This window comes from Aethalodelphis obliquidens, unplaced genomic scaffold (assembly GCF_003676395.1).
Source record: "Aethalodelphis obliquidens isolate GAN/ISIS:26980383/991018 unplaced genomic scaffold, ASM367639v1 scaffold35, whole genome shotgun sequence".
Classification (NCBI taxonomy): domain Eukaryota; kingdom Metazoa; phylum Chordata; class Mammalia; order Artiodactyla; family Delphinidae; genus Aethalodelphis; species Aethalodelphis obliquidens.
In genome coordinates this window covers 11,258,920-11,281,220 of record NW_020837979.1, presented here as the reverse complement: position 1 = coordinate 11,281,220, position 22,301 = coordinate 11,258,920, and the positions used below count along the sequence as shown (strand labels likewise).

The 22,301-nt window shown below is 36.3% G+C and overlaps 1 protein-coding gene across 4 annotated transcripts in view; it reads right to left on the bottom strand.

Moving 5' to 3' along the window:
* Positions 1-22,301, bottom strand: part of ZC3H6 (zinc finger CCCH-type containing 6) — a 63,014-nt gene continuing 40,713 nt past the window's right edge. The window contains exons 7-13 of one of the 4 annotated variants that reach the window (XR_003437695.1): positions 21,895-22,006; positions 19,571-19,680; positions 18,312-18,565; positions 15,953-16,464; positions 15,389-15,631; positions 9,448-12,496; positions 1-1,791 (exon numbers count right to left, since the gene is read on the bottom strand). Coding sequence is in view for 3 of the 4 variants with exons in the window: in XM_027129050.1 (XP_026984851.1) it covers positions 11,025-12,496; positions 15,389-15,631; positions 15,953-16,464; positions 18,312-18,565; positions 19,571-19,680; positions 21,895-22,006 (2,703 nt within the window). In the remaining variant the exon portion in view is untranslated. Of the gene's footprint in view, positions 1,792-9,268; positions 12,497-15,388; positions 15,632-15,952; positions 16,465-18,311; positions 18,566-19,570; positions 19,681-21,894; positions 22,007-22,301 lie in introns of those variants that run through there. The other 3 variants (XM_027129050.1, XM_027129051.1, XM_027129052.1) reach the window with 3 other exon arrangements.

Genomic DNA, 22,301 nt, shown 5'->3' with positions numbered 1-22,301 from the left:
TCCAGAAACATATATATTTATAATTTTGAATCTGGAACAAGAAATTTCATTCCTCAAATTAAATTTCATTCCTCAAATGAGGAGACAACCCAATCCCATAGACGGGGCCTTGATAGAATACCAACTTAAGATTTCCAAATCAGTCTTAGAGCAGTTGTAAAAACGAATGCAAACCTTTGTGAGGCTGTCTCACTGCTTCCTAGGTCAACTATGTCCATTTTAGTTGTACTTAAACTTGTATTCAGTTCATTAAATGAAACCACAGTTTAGCCTTATCCATAGCCTTTATTTTTCCTCTGAGACTCATTTAAATTAATTTTCTATCTAACCTATCTTACAACTATGCTTGCTTGGCCTCACCCATGACACTCTCTTCCTTTCTATGTACACTGAAGCCCTCTTGAACAACACATTGCCAAATTTCAGGGTCTGCTGCCTTCCTGGAAATGGATGGCAGTAACTAAACTGCCAACACCACCTCCTGGAACATGTAATGAGATATTGTCTCAGTAAACTCTTGGGTTCTGTGTAAGAATTGGACATCTGGTGAACTCTCTGAGCCAGTGTTCCATGGAAATAGTGGACGAGGCCTCAGAGTAAACACTGAACTTCTGTTGCCCTGTCTGCTGTCGTGAGCCTGGGGGAACTACAAACTCCAGATGCTTGATGGAAAGTAAGCTGCTCTTCAGTGTCTCTTGGGTTGCAGATTTTAGCTCACACAACTCAGATATGGAAAGGTTTTTTGTTTGCTTATTTTGTCCATAACAAAATAGACTGTCTGGCCTTTCTCCTGAGTTCACACCCAATGATCAGCAGGAGAAAATTAGATGTCCAAGCTGGTTTAAAAGCTTAGTAGGATTCAGTCTCTCCTAAGATGGCATCTAGGGGTGTGTGTGTGGAGGGGGGGGGGGGGGGGGGGGGGGGGGGGGGGGAGGTTCAGTAGTGAGCCCTGTAGTCTGCACACACATTTTTTGGCTTGGGGGTAGGGGTAGTGAGCCCGGCAGCTTTGTGCTGATCCTGGAGTGGCCACTGGTTGAAATCCATTGCTCTGATCACTGTCCACAACACCTACTGGCCTCTCATGCCGTATCTACACCTGGGTAAACTGTGGCCCTTTCTTCGGCTTGGGAAGTGCTCCCAGGGAGCATAAGACAACTGCCCTCACTGCCTTTGCTTCTCCTTGGCTCCTAATGGCTTAAGCTCTTAATGACCCCTTCCCTGGCTTCTGCTGTGTGGTCACCACATCTTATCACAGAGGGCACCCATGGACACACAGGTTTGAGAGTGCCCCAGGAGAATCAGGACATCCTGAGCAAATACTTCCATGTAACCTTGGCTGCCCCACATCAGTGATGGGACCTCTGCACTACAGTCTCCTCCCAGAATCTCAGACAGAAATCAAAGCTCTCGTTACCCACAACCCCCAGGAAAACAATTCTGGACACCCATCTGATCAATCCCCTCTTCTCCTTTCCTCTTATGCTTTTTCTTAGAATTCTCCAGGGATAGAAAGAAAAAGGCTTCCTTCCTCCACCACATTTCTCTTTTGTTTGCCCCCTTTTTAAGCAAAACTCTGGTCATTGATATGTTGCAGGGGTGATAAAGGAATTCAGATAATTATTTCAAACCAGGTTATGATATTGCTGCAAAATCCCATTTTTGAGTGTTAAAGCTGAATATTACCTTCATTCTCTTTGTATTCCTTGTAACAAGCCATAATGGTCTCTTCTCTTTCACTCCACTATCCCAGTTGGATGGCTGTCACAAGCCAATGAGGCAAGAGTTTGCAAACTCCAAAAGACAAAAGAGAAAGTCCGTTAATAATTTGAAAAATGACACATCTTTTAATGACTGTTTCTGATGCTACTTAGGGGGAGGAGGTAGATATCAGGGATGTAGAGAGGCTTGGCTCACTTTTGGGAAATGAGCTTCTAAGGATAATTAAAAGCACTTAGGGATCCTTGAGAGACCTGCCGGGTTACATGCCTGTAAGATCAATGGAAACATGTGCTCGTCTGTGGTCATGGCTAATAAATCCTATGCTGGAATTTTGCTTTGTTTTATAGGAACACTTTGGTCTTTTCACTTCCTTGGATGCCATCAATGTGACAGTGGTGACCATATTTCACTGGTCTAATTCCAGCTTCAGCAGCTGATTGGAGATCTGAGAACAAGACCAATCTGCATTCTTTCTCACTCACTAGGTACTCCACATGCAGGAGAAGATAACTGCAAGTGTGTGAGTCTTTCCAAAGCCTTTCTAAGTTGAAATTAGTCCATTCAGTCAATAAATATTTATCGGCCATCAACAAAATGAAAAGGCAACCTGCAGAATGGGAAAAAATACTCGCAAACCATCCATCTGATAAGGGGTTAATATTTAAAATATATAAAGAACTCATGCAACTGAATAGCAAAAGAAAAAAAACCAATTTGATTAAAATATGGGCAGAGGATCTGAACAGACATTTTTCCAAAGAAGACATACAGATGGCCAACAGGTACATGATAAGGTGCTCAATATTGCTAATCATCAGAGAAGTGCAAATCTAACCCACGAGATATCACCTCACCCCTGTCGGAATGGCTATTATCAAAAATACAAGAAATAACAAGTGTTAGTGGAAATGTGGAGAAAAAAGAATCTTTGTGCACTACTGGTGGGAATGTAAATTGCTTCAACCGCTACGGAAAACAGTATGGAGGTTTTTTAAAGAATTAAAAATAGAACTACCAATGGTCCAACAATTCCATTTCTGGATATTTATCTGAAGGAAACAAACAAACTAATCTGAAAAGGTCTATGCACCTTAATGTTCACTGCAGCATTATTTGCAATAGCTGAGACATGGAAGCAACCTAAGTGTTCATCAATGGAAGAATGGATAAAGAAAATGTGGTACATATGCATAATGTGAAATATTTTTCAGCCATAAAAAAAGAAGGAAATCCTGCTATTTGTGACAACATGGATGGACTTTGAGGGCATTATGCTAAGTGAAGTAAGACAGACAGAGAAAGACAAATACTGAATGATCTCACTTATATGTGGAATTTAAAAAACAAAAACAAAAAGACAACTCAGAGATACAGAGAACATATTAGTGGTTACCAGAGGCAGGCTGGGGCAGGGAGGGGTGGGGTGCAAAGCTGGTGAAGGGGGTCAAAAGGGACAAACTTCCAGTTATAAAATAAATAAGTCCTGGGATGTAATATACAGCATGGTGACTACAGTTAATAACACTGTATTGCATATCTGAAAGTTGTTGAGAGTAGACAAAAAATTTGTAACTGTGGGGTGATGGATGTTAACTAGATTTATTGTGGTGATCATTTTACAATACATATATAAATTGAATCATTATGTTGTACACCTGAAACTAATAGAATGTTCCATGTCAATTATATCTCAATAAAAATATTTGTTGAGTATTTTATTGATGGGGTATCCAAGAATATATTGTAGTAGAAAAAAGTAACCAGCATGTTCGTCACATGGTGAATATTTAATTAATCCCCAAGCACACTGCCCATCATTTATTGAGGTTTTACTGTAATTATCATAAACACTTTTGGGCTCTAAAATGTTGGGCAGACGAATGTGCCATTGTGGAGGACGAAGTTTAAGGGGCAGAGCCATGACCAATGTGAGGATGTTAGAGACGGGCATGGTTTGCTTTGAAAGAATTACGTAACATTATGTCCACCATACTTTTTTTTTGTTCCTTGTAATTTTCTAAAACATATCCTTGTGCACTTGATCGTTTGATATTAGCCGCAAAGCACTGTGACTTCACTCACTTTGTAGTAAGTCTGATTTAAAAAGCAGTCTATCTTACCCATCTCTGTAACTCAAAACATAATAGCAAATGCTAAGTGCTCAAACAATCTTTCTTAAATAAGTGATGAGTCCCCATTTTGTCCATGAGGAAAGTGATACTCACTGAAGTCCTAACTCGCCCCGTGTTGCACTGCTCAGGAGAGACTGCACCAGGACCAGATCACGCTAGCTCTCAAGGAAGAAGTTTCTGATAAGCTGAGTTGCTCCGTAATTAAATCCAGTAATCTACTAGGTTCCCTTATTTGAGACAGGGTGCCCTTGGCCATTGAACATACTAGAACAGAAGTCAGAAAACACCTTTTAATGATACTTCCTGACCTTTGAGGGAAGCGTGACTAGCCACTTCTTTGTTGCTCCTGATCTTGGAGGGAAGAATGACCAGTTGCTCTCTGAGAGCCTTTCCTGCAATGAGATCCTATTTTGACCCTGAAGAGCTCTTGTTCTACACCAAAGCATTACATTTGCTAGCAACCTCTCAGATTCAGATCTTTTAACAGAAAATTGATTTAAGCTAATGTAAGAGATACTCCCTTACGCAGGATAGGGCCTTAAATGCTGTTAATCTCTGTGGTTAAGTGAAGCACACTCTCTGTGCACCAAGGATAACCTGAAGGACAGTTTACTGCTGTCCCCTTCTTTCAGGAAGACCTGGAGGTGTTCCATTTACAAACTCTCATACGAGGACACGGCTCCCCAATGCCCTATCTTTAACTACTGAAGATTTATTAAAGCAAAGCAATGCACTGCCAGACAGATATTATTAGAAACATTTTTATTTAAAGTCAGACAATAGAAAGATGTCACAGAAGAAAACTACAGAAACTTGCAACAACAGAATGCAACTTGGAAAAGTTTTTAGTAAATGAGAAGGGGAAAAAAAAGATATTCCTGATGTTACCAAGGGATTTGTTAGTCCTCGTGTAGAATAATTTATCAATTCAGCCAAGTACACCCTTTGCTGGTGTCTTTTGAACAGACAGTAGGTTAATAATTTAGTTAATCTACTAAATTGGCATCTATTAAAACCCTCCAAAGTGAAACAGTCAAGGCAGCATTTCCCCACCATTTGAGATACAATGTGGGGAACTGAAATAATTAACAGTAGGAAGTTAAAAAAACCCCACTACTTCATACTGCATAGGTTTAATCTGGATTTCAGCCTACCTTACAGATGGTGCTTGTAAATCTGATAGAAAGTGGGCGACCAGGAATCTGGACACAACACCACCTCCTACCAAACACACAGACACATGACATCCTAGGACACAAGTGCCATCAATGCCCTTACCATGTGCAAGCACAGCAGCCCTAGACGAAAAGCAAAATGGCCTAGAACCCTGGCTTTATACTGAGCCCTTTCTGAACCCTTGGTGGAGGAGCACTGGGTTTACGGTAAGAAACATAAACTTTTTAAAAACTTTGGCAAGTAAGTATAGAAATGACTATTTCTTGATTGTCACTTTTAAAGGAAATTTCATTCTACTTCAGGAAAAGATATTCTCCTATCTTATGTGACTTCTCTCTCAAACATTTGGAGGGCAAATTCCTATAAAATATAGGTGGACTAAGACCTCTTATCTGCAATACTCGTTAATTATTTTTCACCTTCTCTACTTAAAAAGCACATAAAATGTATAGTCTATCACGGACAACAAACCCCAAGACCTTGCTTGTAATGGAAGTTTGGGAAGAACGTGACTAATTTTCAAAAATTGGGTCTGTGTGTATTTAACTCCTTTACAATAACCTATGTATCACATCACGGACAAAATAATATTATCTAACACAAATTTCGCCATTCCTCTCAACCTTTAAAACCTCACAGAGGTATTAAAATCAGTAGAGTAATGAGCCAAGGAGCGTGGAGCCGGAGATTTTCTTCTAAAATGCCATGACAAGCTATATATTAACTTTTTTCTCATAAATTCTAAGTTTAAAAAACAAGAGATCCAATGATAAACCAAGCTACAAGATATTGTTCCAAGAACTCATAGTTGTTGGAAAAAACGGATTTCCTTTATGCTCACAACTGTAGCACATGACTGTTCTGTTCTAAAGGGTAAGGAAGGGTGTTTAAGGACAAGACACAAGACCCAGATTTAGAGTCCAATTCATGACCTGAAAGGGTAAGTTAATGGTCTTAGGATAAAATGCGATTGGAAATTCACTAGGTTAGGCATATCTTCATACTTTTGGTTGAATTTTGAGGAGAATAGGAAGGGGGAAATTAGAGAAATATATTTTAACATAAAAACATAAGACTCTAGCATGGAGTTCTTTCAGATTACAGAAAGAACCCTTCATAGATCTATGGGGATAAATTACTGATCTATTCAAACTTCCACAATGAAGTAGTAAAATTATCTTGTAAGTCTGGAGGACTCATAGAATTACGAACTACTGTAGAAACATATAACTCCTAAGTAAAGCTGCCATAACCCTACTTTCACATTGTTTGGGTGGGAGGTGGGGAGGGGAGACAAAAAAAGAGAAGGTTGGTGCCCTGTGTCCACTGAAGGAGGTATAATTTATTATTGTACTCTTTCTAATACGATCATGGAATGGCTCTGTCGCATCTACTCTAACAGATGACAGCACCTGCAAAATCTAAACTTGGATGGACGTTGGGAACAAAACACCCACGGTGTGCGTAGCACTAGGCTTGCTGCAATGGGAAAACAGAGAAGCAAGGAGACACATATGGGTTCTGCCTCCAAAAGCATAAAATACAGTTTAAAATGTGCTTTTTATTTCTTATTTTAAAATGAGAAATTCTAAATGTTATGTTGACATTAACTTAAAGTCCTTTCTTAGGTATGTGTCCTTTCCAAGAAAGGCAGGTTAATTTGGACTTTGTTACAACTGGCAGACGCTGCTAATAAATAACATACTCGAAAACATAACGCCAGCAATAACAGCGATTGGTAGCTACTGGCGCTGGTTCTGCAAATCACGTAAGCTACTTCGGGAAGAGACATTACATAAACACCAAGTCCTAACACATAAGTGAGAAAAACAGCTTTAAACACTCAGACCCTGTTTGGTTACATTTTGTCAAAGCTTTAATTTCCTAAACTCAGCCTTATTTAAACTAATTAAGTTTACTAATGACCACTGAATTTTGAACATAACAGCATCAAGTGCTGCCAAACCATTTCTGAAAAGATAATTACAACCCTTCATTCTAGAAATTCACAGAAAGCCCAATATTGAAGGTTGCAGGCACCCTATCAGTGGACTGCTTGACTGCAGACCACCTCGCCGAGGTACAGCCTTTAGCACAGACAACCCCTCTGAGGTGTAGCCCTCAGCCCAGAAGGGTGAGCTCAGGGAGAACATCTCCACCGTAAGACTCTGTCCTGTGCAAATGGAAATACATTGACAAGCCCTCACATCTAGATCCATAGGAACTTCCGAAAGTCAAGATGCCATTAACCAAAGGAAAATGTACCTTTATCAATATCAAGCAAATGGTCACTAAGAAAGACCTCAATGTCACATGCTTGCAGAAATATATATTAAGAGGTGGGAGTAAACATCCCTAGTGTTTCTAAAAGCTAACAGCCCTTATACTGACTGAGTTGGCCACTTCGCCCACAACACACGTGCTATGATTCAAGCAAATACGTCATACGACACTGACTATCAGAGGATTTTCACCCTCCATCAATATCCAACTTGCATAAAATGGGCAGAGCGGTCAGATCTTGAATAGACACTACAAGTCCATAGAGCTCTAAAATAGGAAAGTCCTGTGTTTTACTGATACACAAAATGTTTAAGGAAATTGCCAACTTGATGGGTTAATATTCTCTGAAACAACTTCTCAGGCAATTCTACTGTGTCTCAAATGTGTATCATCTGAAACTTCATAGAACTGGTGCATCACACAAACCATATCATGTCATTTCGGAATCTGTACAACTTAATGCAAACCCAGTGGGAACGTAATGATTACGTTTGTGAAAGTCATAAAGCAATTTTATATTTACAAATACTTAAAAATGATAATTACTTCACTCCTTACATCAAATCTGTAAACAGTCAAAATTATACCCATTTCACAGAAAACGAACTAGACATTAAGACAAAACACCTATAAATCAATTCAGAACAAGAATATGAATTCATTGTCATAAACCTCTAGCCCTCATAAGTTCTCCTTTCCTCCCTCTCTCTCTTCTAATTAATTCAGCAAGTAGCTTATACGAACACTCATACAGGATTTTCTTTTACTAATCAACTATTCTTCTACGCTTAAAGTAAGTACGACTAGCAAGGAAAACTACTAAACTCCTAAGGCAAGTTAAAAGACAAACAAACCTAAGCAAACATCATTTCATAATTAGGCTACTTTGGTTGCAACCTAATTCTGGGGTTTAGTGCATATGGCTGGGTAACACAGAGGGTCTGTACAGCAACAGACCTAACTGCTGAGGCAGAGTTTGAAATCACTCCAACATTTGGTTCATTTTCAAGATTCAGAATGAGGTCCTAACTAGGAAACCTCCAGAGATAGGAGTTGGGAGCAAACTAAACAAGACATGGGAAAGTAGCTGCTCAATCTAAATTATGATCATCTGGATATCCCAACTCAACACCCTGACATATCCCACTCTATTCAACATCAAAGGGAACAGGTATAAAACTCTCACAAACCAGTATGAATAGTTAAGTTACATCTCAACCAATGAGTCTAGCAGACTCTTTAAAGACACAGTTATTTCTGTTATCTGTAAATGTTTGGCTTCTAAGAATAGGGACATAATGTACTTTTCAGTGTAATAGTGTAAATCAAATTAGATGGATTCTAAAAACACCAATTCACCTTACAAGGAGCTTATTAATTAGAGAGAATGGCTACTTATTAAATTTTGGTAAGAAAATGGGAAAAAAGGATATTAAGATAATCCAGGTTGATAGGATATAATAGAATATTCCCTAAAGTTATCTCAATTAAAAAGCATTACAAATAAAAAATCATTATTTTAAACATAAATAAAACATTTTCATAAAAAATATATTGTTAAATTTGAAGGTAAGTTCAAACTTTCTTGTAAAATAGCCTCCAGGCCACTAGCCGATGTAATAGGGGCTCAAGAATACTAAGTAAATGAACTTACTTAGTAAGTAAGTTTTAATGGTTTTTAAATCTTACTTTTAAATTAATCTTTTAATATCTCTCTTAGTAAAAAGGATCTTCTGTTAAGAATCTGGAAAAAAATTTGGATTCCATTTTGATCTTTAACATCCAAATTATCTTTTTTTGTGTGATATTTTAAATGTAAACAGCATCACCTACAATAATTATAAAATCATGAATTAAAGATTTGCTAAAATTTTAAATTTAATTCCTAAAATTCAGCAATTTTACTGATTTTATCCTGATAAAGGAATATTATTCTTAGGAATATAAATGTGTCTATATTTTTTTTGGTCAGTTTTATCCATTTTATTGACTTTTCAATTAACAATAAAGTTCATTTGGATAGTAAGTCAAAAAATTCTTTCTATCATGGCTTTAAACTGCATTTTTTAACCCCAAAACATTATCCAGAACCACTTTAGGCTACAATGTAACCGAAGTATAAACAGTAGGAACTCACATTCCCTTGAACAACTGTCCTTCCACTTAGAACACAATGAACTTCTTAGGTAGGCAGGCAGAATTCTTGTTCACTTAACTGCAACCCCATTTAAGCACGGAATCAGGGCAAAAAAAGTAAAAAGTGAAGAAGGGAATAGAAAGGATATACATTAGTATTAAACCATATGCTATCTGAGTGTTAGGTTCCCACATAAATATTTTGCTGTATATTTTAAAAATCACTTCTCAAGGACTGATTTCCTCTACTTCCATTATCTTTTATAATGAAATACTCCTTTTCAAGTTACTTATTAGAGTTGTTACTAGCAAATACTGTCACATACCTCTAGTTCAAGATATTAATATATACACTTAGCCTGAAACTAAGTGTACTACTTAGTTTTAGTTATAAATAATATATGTATAAAACAGGTAGGGTTGCCATTATTTATATACTGCAATAAATATACAAGAATGAGTACAAATTATTTTTCATAAAAATACAACCTCTAATCAATTCAGGAGGTTTCCAAACTATGACGACATTGAATACATTAAAACACCAGGCAGTCTCCTCTGTTATAGAATGCCAGTCAGGTGAGATCTGAAAGAGATTCTTTATTGGTAGCCATATACAGTTGACTATACCATCTCTGTGTTTTCTCGCTATTTAAGAAAAAATATAGAACCTGGACATTTAAAACATTATCAATGAAATAATCACCACAGACTCACTGGATCTTTTAAAATTTTGTTAAAAATTGCCAAAGTCATGATGAATACAATTATTGCAGCTACATCATTTGAAAAAGTAATATAAATTATGCTGCTAAAGACAAAAAACATCGAAACGCATAAACATCATAATGTAACACAGCAGTAACTCATAACTATTAATATGAAAAATTAAAAAGTTATGTTAGAGAACTCGGGAATTTTTCATTTTAGCAAAACATTCTATTTATATATCTCCAACTTCTATGATACAGTATACCATAAAATACTTTTAAAAGGTACAACATTCAAATGCTTCATTTACACAAATAATATTGCCAGTACTAATAAAAGTGATGCCCTTAAACATGAACTGCTCTGCTAATTATGATTTTAAAAATGTTTTACTTCATTTTACATTTTAGCTAGCAGTCAGCATTACATATTAATCAGTTCTGTGTTGACAAATAGGATCCTAGTCAAAATACTGTTTCTGAAAAGTAATGTACATTATATTGCTTGAAACTAATAACCATATAAAAGTGGTAATCATTTATCTAAACACTGATTATGAAAGACAACTGGCATATATTCAGGCAGAGTGTTGAGTTCATGATGGTTTATTTACAATAAAAGTACTTTTACTGAAGCTAACGTGATATATAGGTTTCTATGTCAATTACTACAGTCTCTTAAAATTATAAAAATATTATATAAAATACCACAGGCTTTAGAGGATATAACTTCATGTGGTTCTGATACTAGCAGCTGAAAAGTGTTTATAATTTAAAAATAAATAAACTATAGAGGTAAACCAGTTACAAAACAGCAGGGGACTGCAATAGTCACAAGAGTGAAAAGAACTGCTTAATTACACAATAGCTAACAAAACGGTGAAGCAGTTGGATCAAAAGTTTTAAAAACCTCTTTCAGAGATTTGTCATCTGTTGCTCTACGAGGGTCATCATCTGGGGTGGGGCTCACCTGACCCGGCTGCTTTGACTGTCTTGGATCGCTGTACTGGGGTCTAATTAAGCCTGTTAATGCCTGAATCGGAAGACTGTGCACTGCTGGGACCTGAACGGTACCGGAACTCCCAAGAATATCTGCCTCTGGGTCAGCTGGCCCATCAACAGGGACGTCCACGTTTGGAGCGATTTTCTGTGGTAGGACTGCTTCTCCAGTAGGAGGCTCGTTTTTATCACTACTTTTTAAACCACCACTTTTTTTCTGGCTCTCTGCATTTTCTGTTGCTGGCTCTGATGTAGATGATGAACTATGCTCCCTAGGGTCATACAAACTAATAGCACTAAGGACTGAACCTGGAGTTCCCAGGGGAAGGCCAGCTGAAGATGAGAGTTTAGGGGCATATGGAGGCAAAGCCCCAGGACCAGAATTGCTAGATACTGCCCCTAAGGGCTGTGATGAACCAGAGTTTGATCTGGCTACATGAGGGGCACCCTTTGATGTATGTGAATCCTTCATAACTGCTTGATGAGACTCTGTACTATGCAGTCTGTGAAGTCTAGGATCAAAACTTTTTTGCAGCCTAGGGTCTCCTAACTTACTTCCTGAACTATGTGCGTCTCCAAATTGTTCTAGGTAGCCTTCTCTGTTTGCTGTGTTAATTTTGGCCTTGCCTGCTAGTTTTGCATCAGTGGGCACTGTGCTTTGACGAAGATCACTTTTTGTATTCCACAACCTACTGAGCCTCTGATCAGCTATAAGAGGGGGCAGAGGTAAATTGATTGAAGATACTGGGTCAGGTTTAGGTAAAGGGACTGGAAGTAAGTCTTCTGGAGCCCACACGATGTGTTTTGCAAAGTTGGGTTTGGTTAGGGTAATATCCATTTTAATGTGACTAAACTGTCTCAGTTGTGACCTTGGATCCTGGAGCATTATACCAGGGGAAGAATCCAAAGGTATTAAGAAAGCTTTTTCTCTCAGTTCTCTTTCTGTATCTTCATCGTCATCGTCTCCTCTTTTGTGTTTGACATTAGGGCCAGCATTTCCATGATGTAAATCAAACTTTGCTCCACCAACAGAAGAACCTACGTGACCACTTCCATTCCCTCTTAATTTCCTGGGATCCCACGCAAGTCTAAGATCCAGTGGGGTAGACTCAGAAGATTTTCTAACGTCTTGCCTTGAGATAGTCCTAAGTCTAGGGTCAACCACTTGGTTTCCTTTATTTTTCTCTTTAGCAAGTCTTGGATCAGTAGGAGTGCTGAGTTCTGTGGAAGGTTGTTGTTGACTCCTTAAAGTTTCTGTTTGTTTCTGCAATGTTTTCAGTATTGACTTGACACTGCTTCCTTCTTCCTCTTCACTACTGGAATACCAGTTAACAGTATCATCTAAATGCAGACAAAAACTATGGTAAAGAATGAAGCATTCATATTTGGCCTTAATTAAGATGAAAAAAACACATATACTATTTCTGAATAAGTGTAGTCTAACTTCAAGAAAATGCATCATAGAAATGACAGAGTTTCAACACTGGAACAAGATAAGATGTGGTATAACAATTAACAATTCAGTCACTATACTTTATAAAGAAAGAAGTATGATATTAGAACATGTGTAATGTCCTTCTAGTCAGAGAACAGTCTGAACCTTTCATTCCAACTGGTCAAAGGGAGCTCAGAAATGTGTGGTAAGACAGAGCTGGGGGAGAAGGGAAAACACTCTTGAAAAGGAATACCAAAATGTTTTGGCTCTCTTTAATTCATAGCTCTGGATTTAACTTCATAGCTTAATCCCTTAAACTTCATAGCTCTGGATTTATCAGGATAACAAGGGAGAGCTATAAAAAAAAATACCTGGAAAGAAAACAAAACACTAACAATGATGGTTAAGGAAGCAAAGGGAACCGAGCAAGTGTGGGCTCAGGTGGGGACTTTTCACTCATACTATATTTTTAGATGTTTGACCTGTGTGAATATATTAATTATTCAAACATTAAATTAAAAACAACAAAGAAAACTAACAGCCTAAAATTTACATACTTTAACTTTACGAGAACACTTTGGGCCTTACTCTTAAAGCCTATGTAACCCTAGTGTATTAGGCACAATGTTAAGACGCTTAACCATCAGAGGTCTTCTCTCTAGTAGAGAAGGGAATAAAAACTGATGCTTCAGGAGGGCGAGTCTCCTTCCTCTCCATTAAAACACACACAGGTTATCTCTGAATTGGCCATACGTATATATGTGTATATATATATGTGTATATATATATGTATATATATATATATACACATATATATATACACATACACGAACATATGTACACATACTCATACGTATCCTAGAATATCTTGGATCAATAGAACAGCATATATATTCTCACTTTTACCTCATCTCACTGCTCACTAATGTGTTTCCACAACATCGAACTTTAGTGCTACACACTTAGTTTGAACAGAACAGTGCTGACAAAACAAGCACTCGGGAAAGCAATTATACTCCAATAAAGATGTTAAAAAAAAAATACGTAGAACAGATCCTTCCCTCACAGCCCTCAGAAGGAATCCACCCTGCCGACACCTAGATCTCAGACTCCTGGCCCCCACAACTGTGAGACAATAAATATCTGTTGTTTAAGCCAAAACCAAAACCAAAACAACAACAACAACAACAAAAACAAGCACTCGTATTTAGGGTGGGGATGTGGCTTAAAATAGTATATATCAATATTATATCACAATGGCAAAAAGTTTTACTCATATCTCGGTGTCTGAAAAAACTACTTCTAGACACCGGATCTCTTTTCTTTTTTTTTTCCTTTGACTTCCAGGAAGTCTAGAGCTAGACTTGTGATTCACTTTCAGCTGTTGTAGTTATTTTAAATATTTCTGTATAGGAGCTTCACTCCTCATAGAATTTGGTACTTGATCCAGATAGGTAAGACAATCCAAATCTGATCCAAATAGGTAAGATGCTATTTTATTTTCACTTTCGTATCAATGTATTTTATAAGCAGTCTTAAATTCTTTTTGGAATAAGAATGAATATAGAGCAGAAAGAAAGTAGAACAGTAGAGAAAGGTCAGTGGAAAGCAGATATTAGACAGAAAATGATAGTTAAGAGGTTTCTATGAGCATTTTATCAAAGGACAAATAAAATTTATAAAGGCAATAAAATTTCTAACAATGAACAAAAACACAAAAAACCTAGCTGTTTAAGAAGTTTTCTGTATTCCGAGAAAACAAGCCTCATAAAACATTACCAATTTTACAGTATTATAGTATAAAATTTTATATCATGTAGAAAAGTTTTAATTTTCTTATCTATGAAAACATAAAGCTTTGTTACTTTAAAGAAAGATTACCATTAAAATGGCTGCGTATTAAAATTAGCACCTAAAAGAGTACACATAAATTTTACAGGAATTAACTTATTAGAAATTCCTCATTTCCCTGTCATGCTAAATAAATGAAGAGTTAATAACACCTTTTTTGAAAACATAACAATGTTTATATAATAGCTTGTAGCTACCTAGTGTTATCTAGTTTTACATAGTTATTCATAAATTTCACGGGGCTTTGTTTTTTGGCTGCACCTCGAGGTATGCAAAACTTCCCAGACCAGGGATCAAACCCGTCTCCCCTGCAGTGGAAGTGCAGTCTCTTAACCACTGGACTGCCAGGGAAGCCCTAAATTTCATGTTTAAGAGTGGCCAAACATCAATTTTGTAATTCATAAGAAGAACTGGGTGATTTAAAGTTCTCTGCCCTTAACTGAGTTAACTAATTGCTGTACACATATCAATATCAAAAATACTAAGGGAAACTTAGTGTCCCCACGTAGTCTTTTAAATTAAAAATAATATTCCTTAATAACATAGCAGAACCTGAAGTATACAGCCTCTGCCCATGAAAATCTAATAATCAAATAACTTTGAGCTTGAGTTACAGGTTAAAATTCCTGAACTGGAAGGTATCTTGTTCCTGTTCTATTTCTTTTCTTTAAAAAAGAAAAAAGAAAAAAGGCATAATAGCAAGTCTGCTTGCCCAGGCCTCACACTCCAGCTTCAGTCTCTTTATTGCTTCAAATCAAACCCTTTGCAATTAACTACTAATGCATCAATGGCACTGGAAACTACAATCAATCCCAAGAAGATAGGAGCTATGAGATAAATTGGAAATAGAATAGATAGTTCACAGGAACTCCTTTTTCAAATTTTAACTTATTCAAGACCATTTCAGGAACTGAGTGATCCAAATAGGTAAGATGCTATCATACCACCTGACACACCTTCTTCCTTGCTTGGTGCCCTCTGAGGTTGGGTGCTGCCTGGTTCTTCATCTTCTTGGTATTTCTGAGTAAGTCTAACAAAAAGAGCTCTCTGCACTGCAGGGAGGAGACCTGGTGCAGGCAGGGGGCCATGGCCTGTCACATTACTGCTGCTGTCAGACCCACTGCCGCGGGTAGGTGAGTCTTGAACGATAGGAGGCTGATGCTGGGCAAATTCACCATGCCACGTCCCATCTACAGACATAACACGGAAAGAGACACTGATTTAGCGTAAAACTCCACTAGACAAGTACCACTGTGAGTTGTAAGAAACTGAGTTACAGTAATATCACATTTGATTATCAGATTATTATGAGATTGTAAGCACTTTTCAAGGTTATCTAAAGGTCTATTGTTACAAATATTTGGTTAAATTTAAATCATATTTTAATGTTTCAATTTCATCACATTTTACGTTGCTTTATTTAAAACATGCATTCTTTCCATGCTTTTAAAGAAAAATAGGACTCCAGATATTTTAAATTAGAAATGAGTTATTTCAAAAGGTAAGCTTACCACCAGAGTTATTGGGTGGCTGAAAATTATGTACAGCATGCTGTGAATAGTAATTATCATAAAACTCAGCTGGGTTTTGTAAGGACTCATAATTGGTATTGAGCTGCATTTCACCAGGACTTTGCAGGTGTGATGAACCTGGAGAACAGTGATTCTCTCTAGGTACTTTCATCATGTGTTCTGGAAAGCCAGGGCAATGGTAAGCGCCACTCATATTTGGTGGTGTCAAAGGTGTATCCGGTTGAACAAGTACTCCCGCTTGACTGTGAGGGCCTACAATTCCAGGTGGACCAGGCGGCAAAGGTGGGCTCTGCGGCATTGGTAGACCAGGAGGTCCTGCGCATGGATGATGTCCAGGGGAGCCTGGGTGCATCACAGGACTATTGTGTCCCTGAGACATATTAGGTCCGGGACCTGGACTTGACCCAGAACTATACATATGTTGAGTATGTGGGCTGCTTTCCTGAAATTGTGGTCCTGGTGGTGAGGCACTGTTATAAAATGCTGGTGGCCTGTAGACAAAAGAATAATATTTCTTAGTTCAAAGAAAAGAGGCAAACAAGAATGTTACATTTCTAAATAGATATTGGTTGAATGTTTTACAGTATCAGAAGAGAAAACTATATTTTTAAGAAGCAATTTATTCCATATTATCTATAAGTAGAAACACCAGCATACGTATCGTGCCTTCATTTTAGCACACACGTTTTCTAAATTGCTGCTTACTATCATCTGTTCTAAAACTTAATATTGATGTTTTCAAAAATATAGAAAAATACAAAGATAAATATGATTCATCTCTAATCCTATCACCCAGAGATAAACTTTTTGATTGGTTCTCTTCTAATCCTTTTTCTAGGTACACACAGACCTTTTTATAACAAAATTAGAATTATACTATATAAACGTACTGCTTGTATTATAATTTCTAATTGGTTATTGCTTGACATGAAAAGATTTTAGTTTTTGAATGTTGCTCTTCTTTCTGGGCATCTTACTAATTTAATTACAGTTGGGCCTCCATATCGGCAGGTTCTGCATCCACAGATTCAACCAACTGCAGATCGAAAATATTCAGAAGAAAAAAATTGCAAAAAGTTCTGAAAGCAAAACTTGATTTGCTGTATGTACTCCAGCAACTATTTACATAGTATCTACATTGTATTTACAACTATTTACATAACATTTGCATTGTATTAGGTATTACAGATAATCCAGAGATTATTTAAAGTATACGGGAGTACGTATGAAGGTTATACGCAAATACTTCACCATTTTAATATAAAGGACTTGAGCATCTGTGGATTTTGGTATCCATGGAGCTCCTGTAACCAATCCTCCTGAGACACCCAGGAACAACTGTACAACTTCTAATAGTTTTGTCAGTGATTCCTTTGGGTTTACTAAGGGAAAATGCCCAAATAATGAGTCTGCCCCACCATTTCTAATCATATCTATTCTATCTTTCTCTTTTTGCATTGACTAGGATCTAATCTATAATATTTAGCCAAGCAGTGGACAGACTTGTCTTCTTCTTGACTTTAATAGAAATACTTTTTTTTTTTTTTGCGGTAAGCAGGCCTCTCACTGTTGTGGCTTCTCCCGTTGCGAAGCACAGGCTCCGGACGCGCAGGCTCAGCGGCCATGGCTCACGGGCCCAGCCGCTCCGCGGCATGTGGGATCTTCCCGGACTGGGGCACGAACCCATGTCCCCTGCATCGGCAGGCGGACTCTCAACCACTGCACCACCAGGGGAGCCCAATAGAAATACTTTTAATGGCTCATATTAACTGTGATATTTGCTACAGATTTCTTATTCCTCAATTGCTGAGATCTCATTGCTTCCCCGAGTCTTCAGGATTAAAAGAATAATCAACAATGGGACTTAGAGCCCAGGTGCACAGACCCTGGTGGATGGGAAACAGGACCGGAAAATGCAAACTTGGATGCAGCCTTATCCAGAGGTTTTCCTCTAACAGCCCAAGGAACGACTTCTCTAAAAGAATGAATATGCTGGAGACATATTACCCACTATTTGAAGATGTTATCAGTGACAGTCCTGCCTCATAACAAGGTGGTAGGAATGCCAGTTCCATCCACCTGGCAGTGCCCTTCAGGATTAGTGTGTGGAGAGGTTTCTGAAGCTGTGTTAAGGATTCTGTACAGAAAAGCACTGATGGCATGGCAGGCAGCAGAGGGTGGGGCAAAAAGGAAGTGGGAAGCAGCAGTTGGGGTGCATGCCAGACATCTGCTACCTCTACCTAAGTTTAATTATATGATTGACATGGAATACAAGTTAGTTTCTTAATAAGAATTTTTAGGGGGAAAATGCAGCCATTTTTTGAAAAATTTAACTTACTTCTTCCCAATTTTATGTGCTAAATCCACAGTAGGTTTTACAACTATTTCAAAGAGAGATGGAATTTTCTTGAAATCATCAGAGAGATCTGTCTGAAAATCATCTTCGGGATCAGAAAAGGGAAAATGCTCTGGTGGGGTTGGCAGAAGCCCAACTCCTGGAGGCGGTTTGGGAAGAGGAGTTATGCCACGCTTTCTAAGTTCTTCTAACTCTCTTTCATCTTCATTTGTAGCTTCTTCTTCAGTATTCAACACCTAAAAATAATTGGCAAGGATTACTATTTCACAACAAGCTTTCTTCCTCACATTTAAAACTGTGACGACTTGAGTAAACTAGTTTTGTCAATAGAAAAATACAATATTAAAGTTGAAATAGATCAGAGATAGCTAACTACTTTTTTATAAAGAATATGAGGTTCAAAGAGGTAAAGGATATTTCTTAAAGTAAATTAGCTTTTTTAGAGGTCAAATTTTGTGGTTACCAAGGTAGTGGGAGGAAGAACTGGATGAAGGTACTAAAAAGGTACAAACTTCGAGCTATAAGATAAATAAGTACTAGGGATGTAAAGTATAACATGGTAAATGTAATTAACAGTGCTGTATATTACATATAAAAGCTGTTAAGAGAGTAAATCCCAAGAGTTTTCATCACAAGGAAAAAAATCTTTTCTACTTCTTTAATTTTGTATCTATGTGAGATGATGGATGTTCACTAAATTTACTGTGATCATCATTTCAAGATGTATGTAAGTCAAATCATTATGTTGTACACCTTGAATTTATACAGTGCTGTATGCCAATTATATCTCAGTAAAATTGGAAAATAAATAAACTGCATTTGAACAGAAGCTCAACTGAGAGAAATAAAATTTATGAGGGACTGGTTCAAAAAATTAGGTTTTTTAATGGCAGAACAATGATAAGAACAAAAGATTCTGTTTTTTTTTAAGGTTAAGGCAATTGTATTACTTACTATCATTAATAAGTAAAGGATACTATAACAGGTGCCACTATTGAGCATTTACTATTTACTAGGAGTGGTATGAAGTGTTTCATATACATCACATAATTTAATCTTTTAAGAACAAAAGATTCTTAATTCTTAGTCCAATATTCCTGCTTTTCTAACACATTACATTAACAGAATAAAACATAAACTAACAAGTCCTTGATCTCTCAGCAGAGTTTTATAAACTATGACTTATAAAACATGATTCAAGTCAAATGAATCTGTAATCAAGGTACAAAAATATTACTCACTTTGTCCAAAAGTTTCTTTGTTTCTTTAGTGAGATCATCATGTGAAAATTTACAGTTGTCTCCTTGGTAACATTTTGCTCCACTATGATAGAACTTGCATGGAAATTCATGTAAATAAAAATATTAAGGAATAGACCACGTAAAATCAAACTCTCATATTTTTATACCCAAAAACATAACTGCTGAATCAATGACTTTATTACTAATACTGTACTAAATTTTCTATAATCACACAATTTTTAAAATTTTAAATATTTTAAATACATGGCAAAACATTCAAAAAATTTTAAGTCTCCTCTACTCTATTAAAACTAGAAAACATTTTTTAAGAGCTTAACTTTTGTATTTAAAAAAAACTTGACTGTACAAACTATATTACCTGTTATTTTTTTCTGTCAGTGATAAATGTTTATATCTTCTATCATAACAGAGTTAGTAATGTGGGTAATTAACACAGACTTCCTTAGAAAGAGCTTTGGGTCAAGATTTTACAAATCATCTCCCAAATTACCATAATATAAATTATGCCAAAAATTCTGTGCAAAATCTAGATGCCTTCACCACTGATCAAAAGAGTCATGTTAAAGTTTCAATAGTTTGTTGAGAGCACCATGATACGAAATGTTAAGTATAAATGTTAAGCTTGCATAATTAGCTAATTCCATTAATATTCTTTTTTCTCAATAACCATTTTTTTAATTGAAGTATAGTTAATTTACAATGTTGTGTAAGCTTCAGGTATACAGCAAAGTGATTCAGTTACACATATATGTATCTATTCTTTTTCAAGAAAACAATTTTTTAAAGTAAAAATATTTATGATGGCTATAGCAAATATTATAGTGTAATTTAATTATGTAAACTCTGTTACTTTACTCAATAAAATAAAATATAGAACAAATAAATTTTGTAGCAAGAGCTCATATCTATGAAGAAAATAAAGGGGTCTGATATGTCAAATATCCCAAAAATGAAAACTACAGGCTAATCTTACTTAAAATTTTAGAGACAAACTTCTAAAGAAAATATTAAATCTAGAAGTATAGTGAAAAATATACCATTTTCAGGTAGTGTATGTTCTGGAAATTTCTGGGTAGTTTTAGGAAATTTATTATTGTAATCATCACATTGATAAGGTCAAGAGAGAAAAATCATGTGATCATCTTAGCAGATACAAAAGGCAACTGATAAAATTCAAGATCTTTTTTTGATATTAAAAACTGTTAGTAAAATAAGGATATACATACTTGAGTTTTAAAAAAAATCAATATTAAAACTACAGCCAAAGCAAAAGGGCATTATCTTTGAAACATGTATTATGCTGCCACAATCACTATTATTTAACATTTTTCTGGAAGTATGGACAATACAGTTGAAATTGTCATCCCACAGATGGCATGACTATGGAGAAAAACATAAGAATAGATGGAAAGCTTTAAGAAACAGTTCAGTAAGGTATCTGGTTTCTAAAGAAGTACGTCAAATCTGAAAAAAAATTTTCTTTGATTGAATAAGACAAATTTATCATAACATTTTGATAAAGAAAAAAGGAGTATCTGCCCTAGTAAATATCAAATATAATATTACAGAGGGGAATGGTCAAAGAGCACAACGTGTAACAGTAGTATAGAAGCAGAATTATGCACAGAGGAAAATTTAGAATATGGTTAAGGTGATCTTTCAAATCTGTGAAGAGGGGACAATGAGCTAACCATTTGGAAAAAAAATAAGGTCCTTACTGAAGGACAGTATACATATATATATATATATATATATATTTATTTATTTATTTATTTTTATTATTTTTTTTTTTTAAAGGACCATATATAGTGAAATGCCATAGGGGTAGAGGTAGGAATACAACTGAAATGTATAGATTTCCAAAGGGAGAAGTAGGGAAGAATATATAGTGCTTATCATTAGGTGGTAAGATTTGATAAGACTTTGGTTTAATAATTTCCAACAATGACAATTTATTACTTATGAACCTAAGTAAATAATCATTTAGTCACAGAATAAATATGTTGCGAACTACTCCTTCAGGAAGCACAGTCTCTTGAAATACTTATAAGCTGAGTATATTAAATATGAAGTATATTTATTTCATAGATTTTTTTCCAAAGGGAAGTTATTTCGTTTCCCTAAAGAAAAAAATTCAGTTTGCCCTTTTGAAGTGCAAAGGCTGATTAGACCTGGTTTATATAACGTGCTATTTTAAATTTAAAACCAAACTAGGCTTTCTGGGTTTTACTTATGATTTTTAAAGTCTCAGTGATGCTTGAAAACTACAATATTTTGGTTAACATGTTTTTAATAAAGGATATTATGCATATAAATGCAGTTCTCTCCTTTGGTACAATATCCTTGTAAATAAAATTTGCAGATCTCTTTTCTCTTCTCCAACTCTGCATCATGATCAAATTTACATTGATCTCCCTGTTAACAAAAAAAGAAAAGAAGAAAGAGGGAAAAAAAAGAAACAACTGAATTGAATTTTCTCCATGGTGTTTCATGGTAGAACTATGGTCATATCTCCAGTCTTTAAATAATGAGCTAATAATAATTCAAACAGTCCTTAGAATTCTTGCCCAAGACAGTGGATGTGGCTCTTTGCAGAGAGCCAGCACAGTCAGCATGACCTCAGAGGATACTGCCTGGCTCCACCAGCACTCACCATTTGTAGCTGAGCTACTCTGGGGACTTATTTAACCTCCTGGTTTGGCCATGTTAA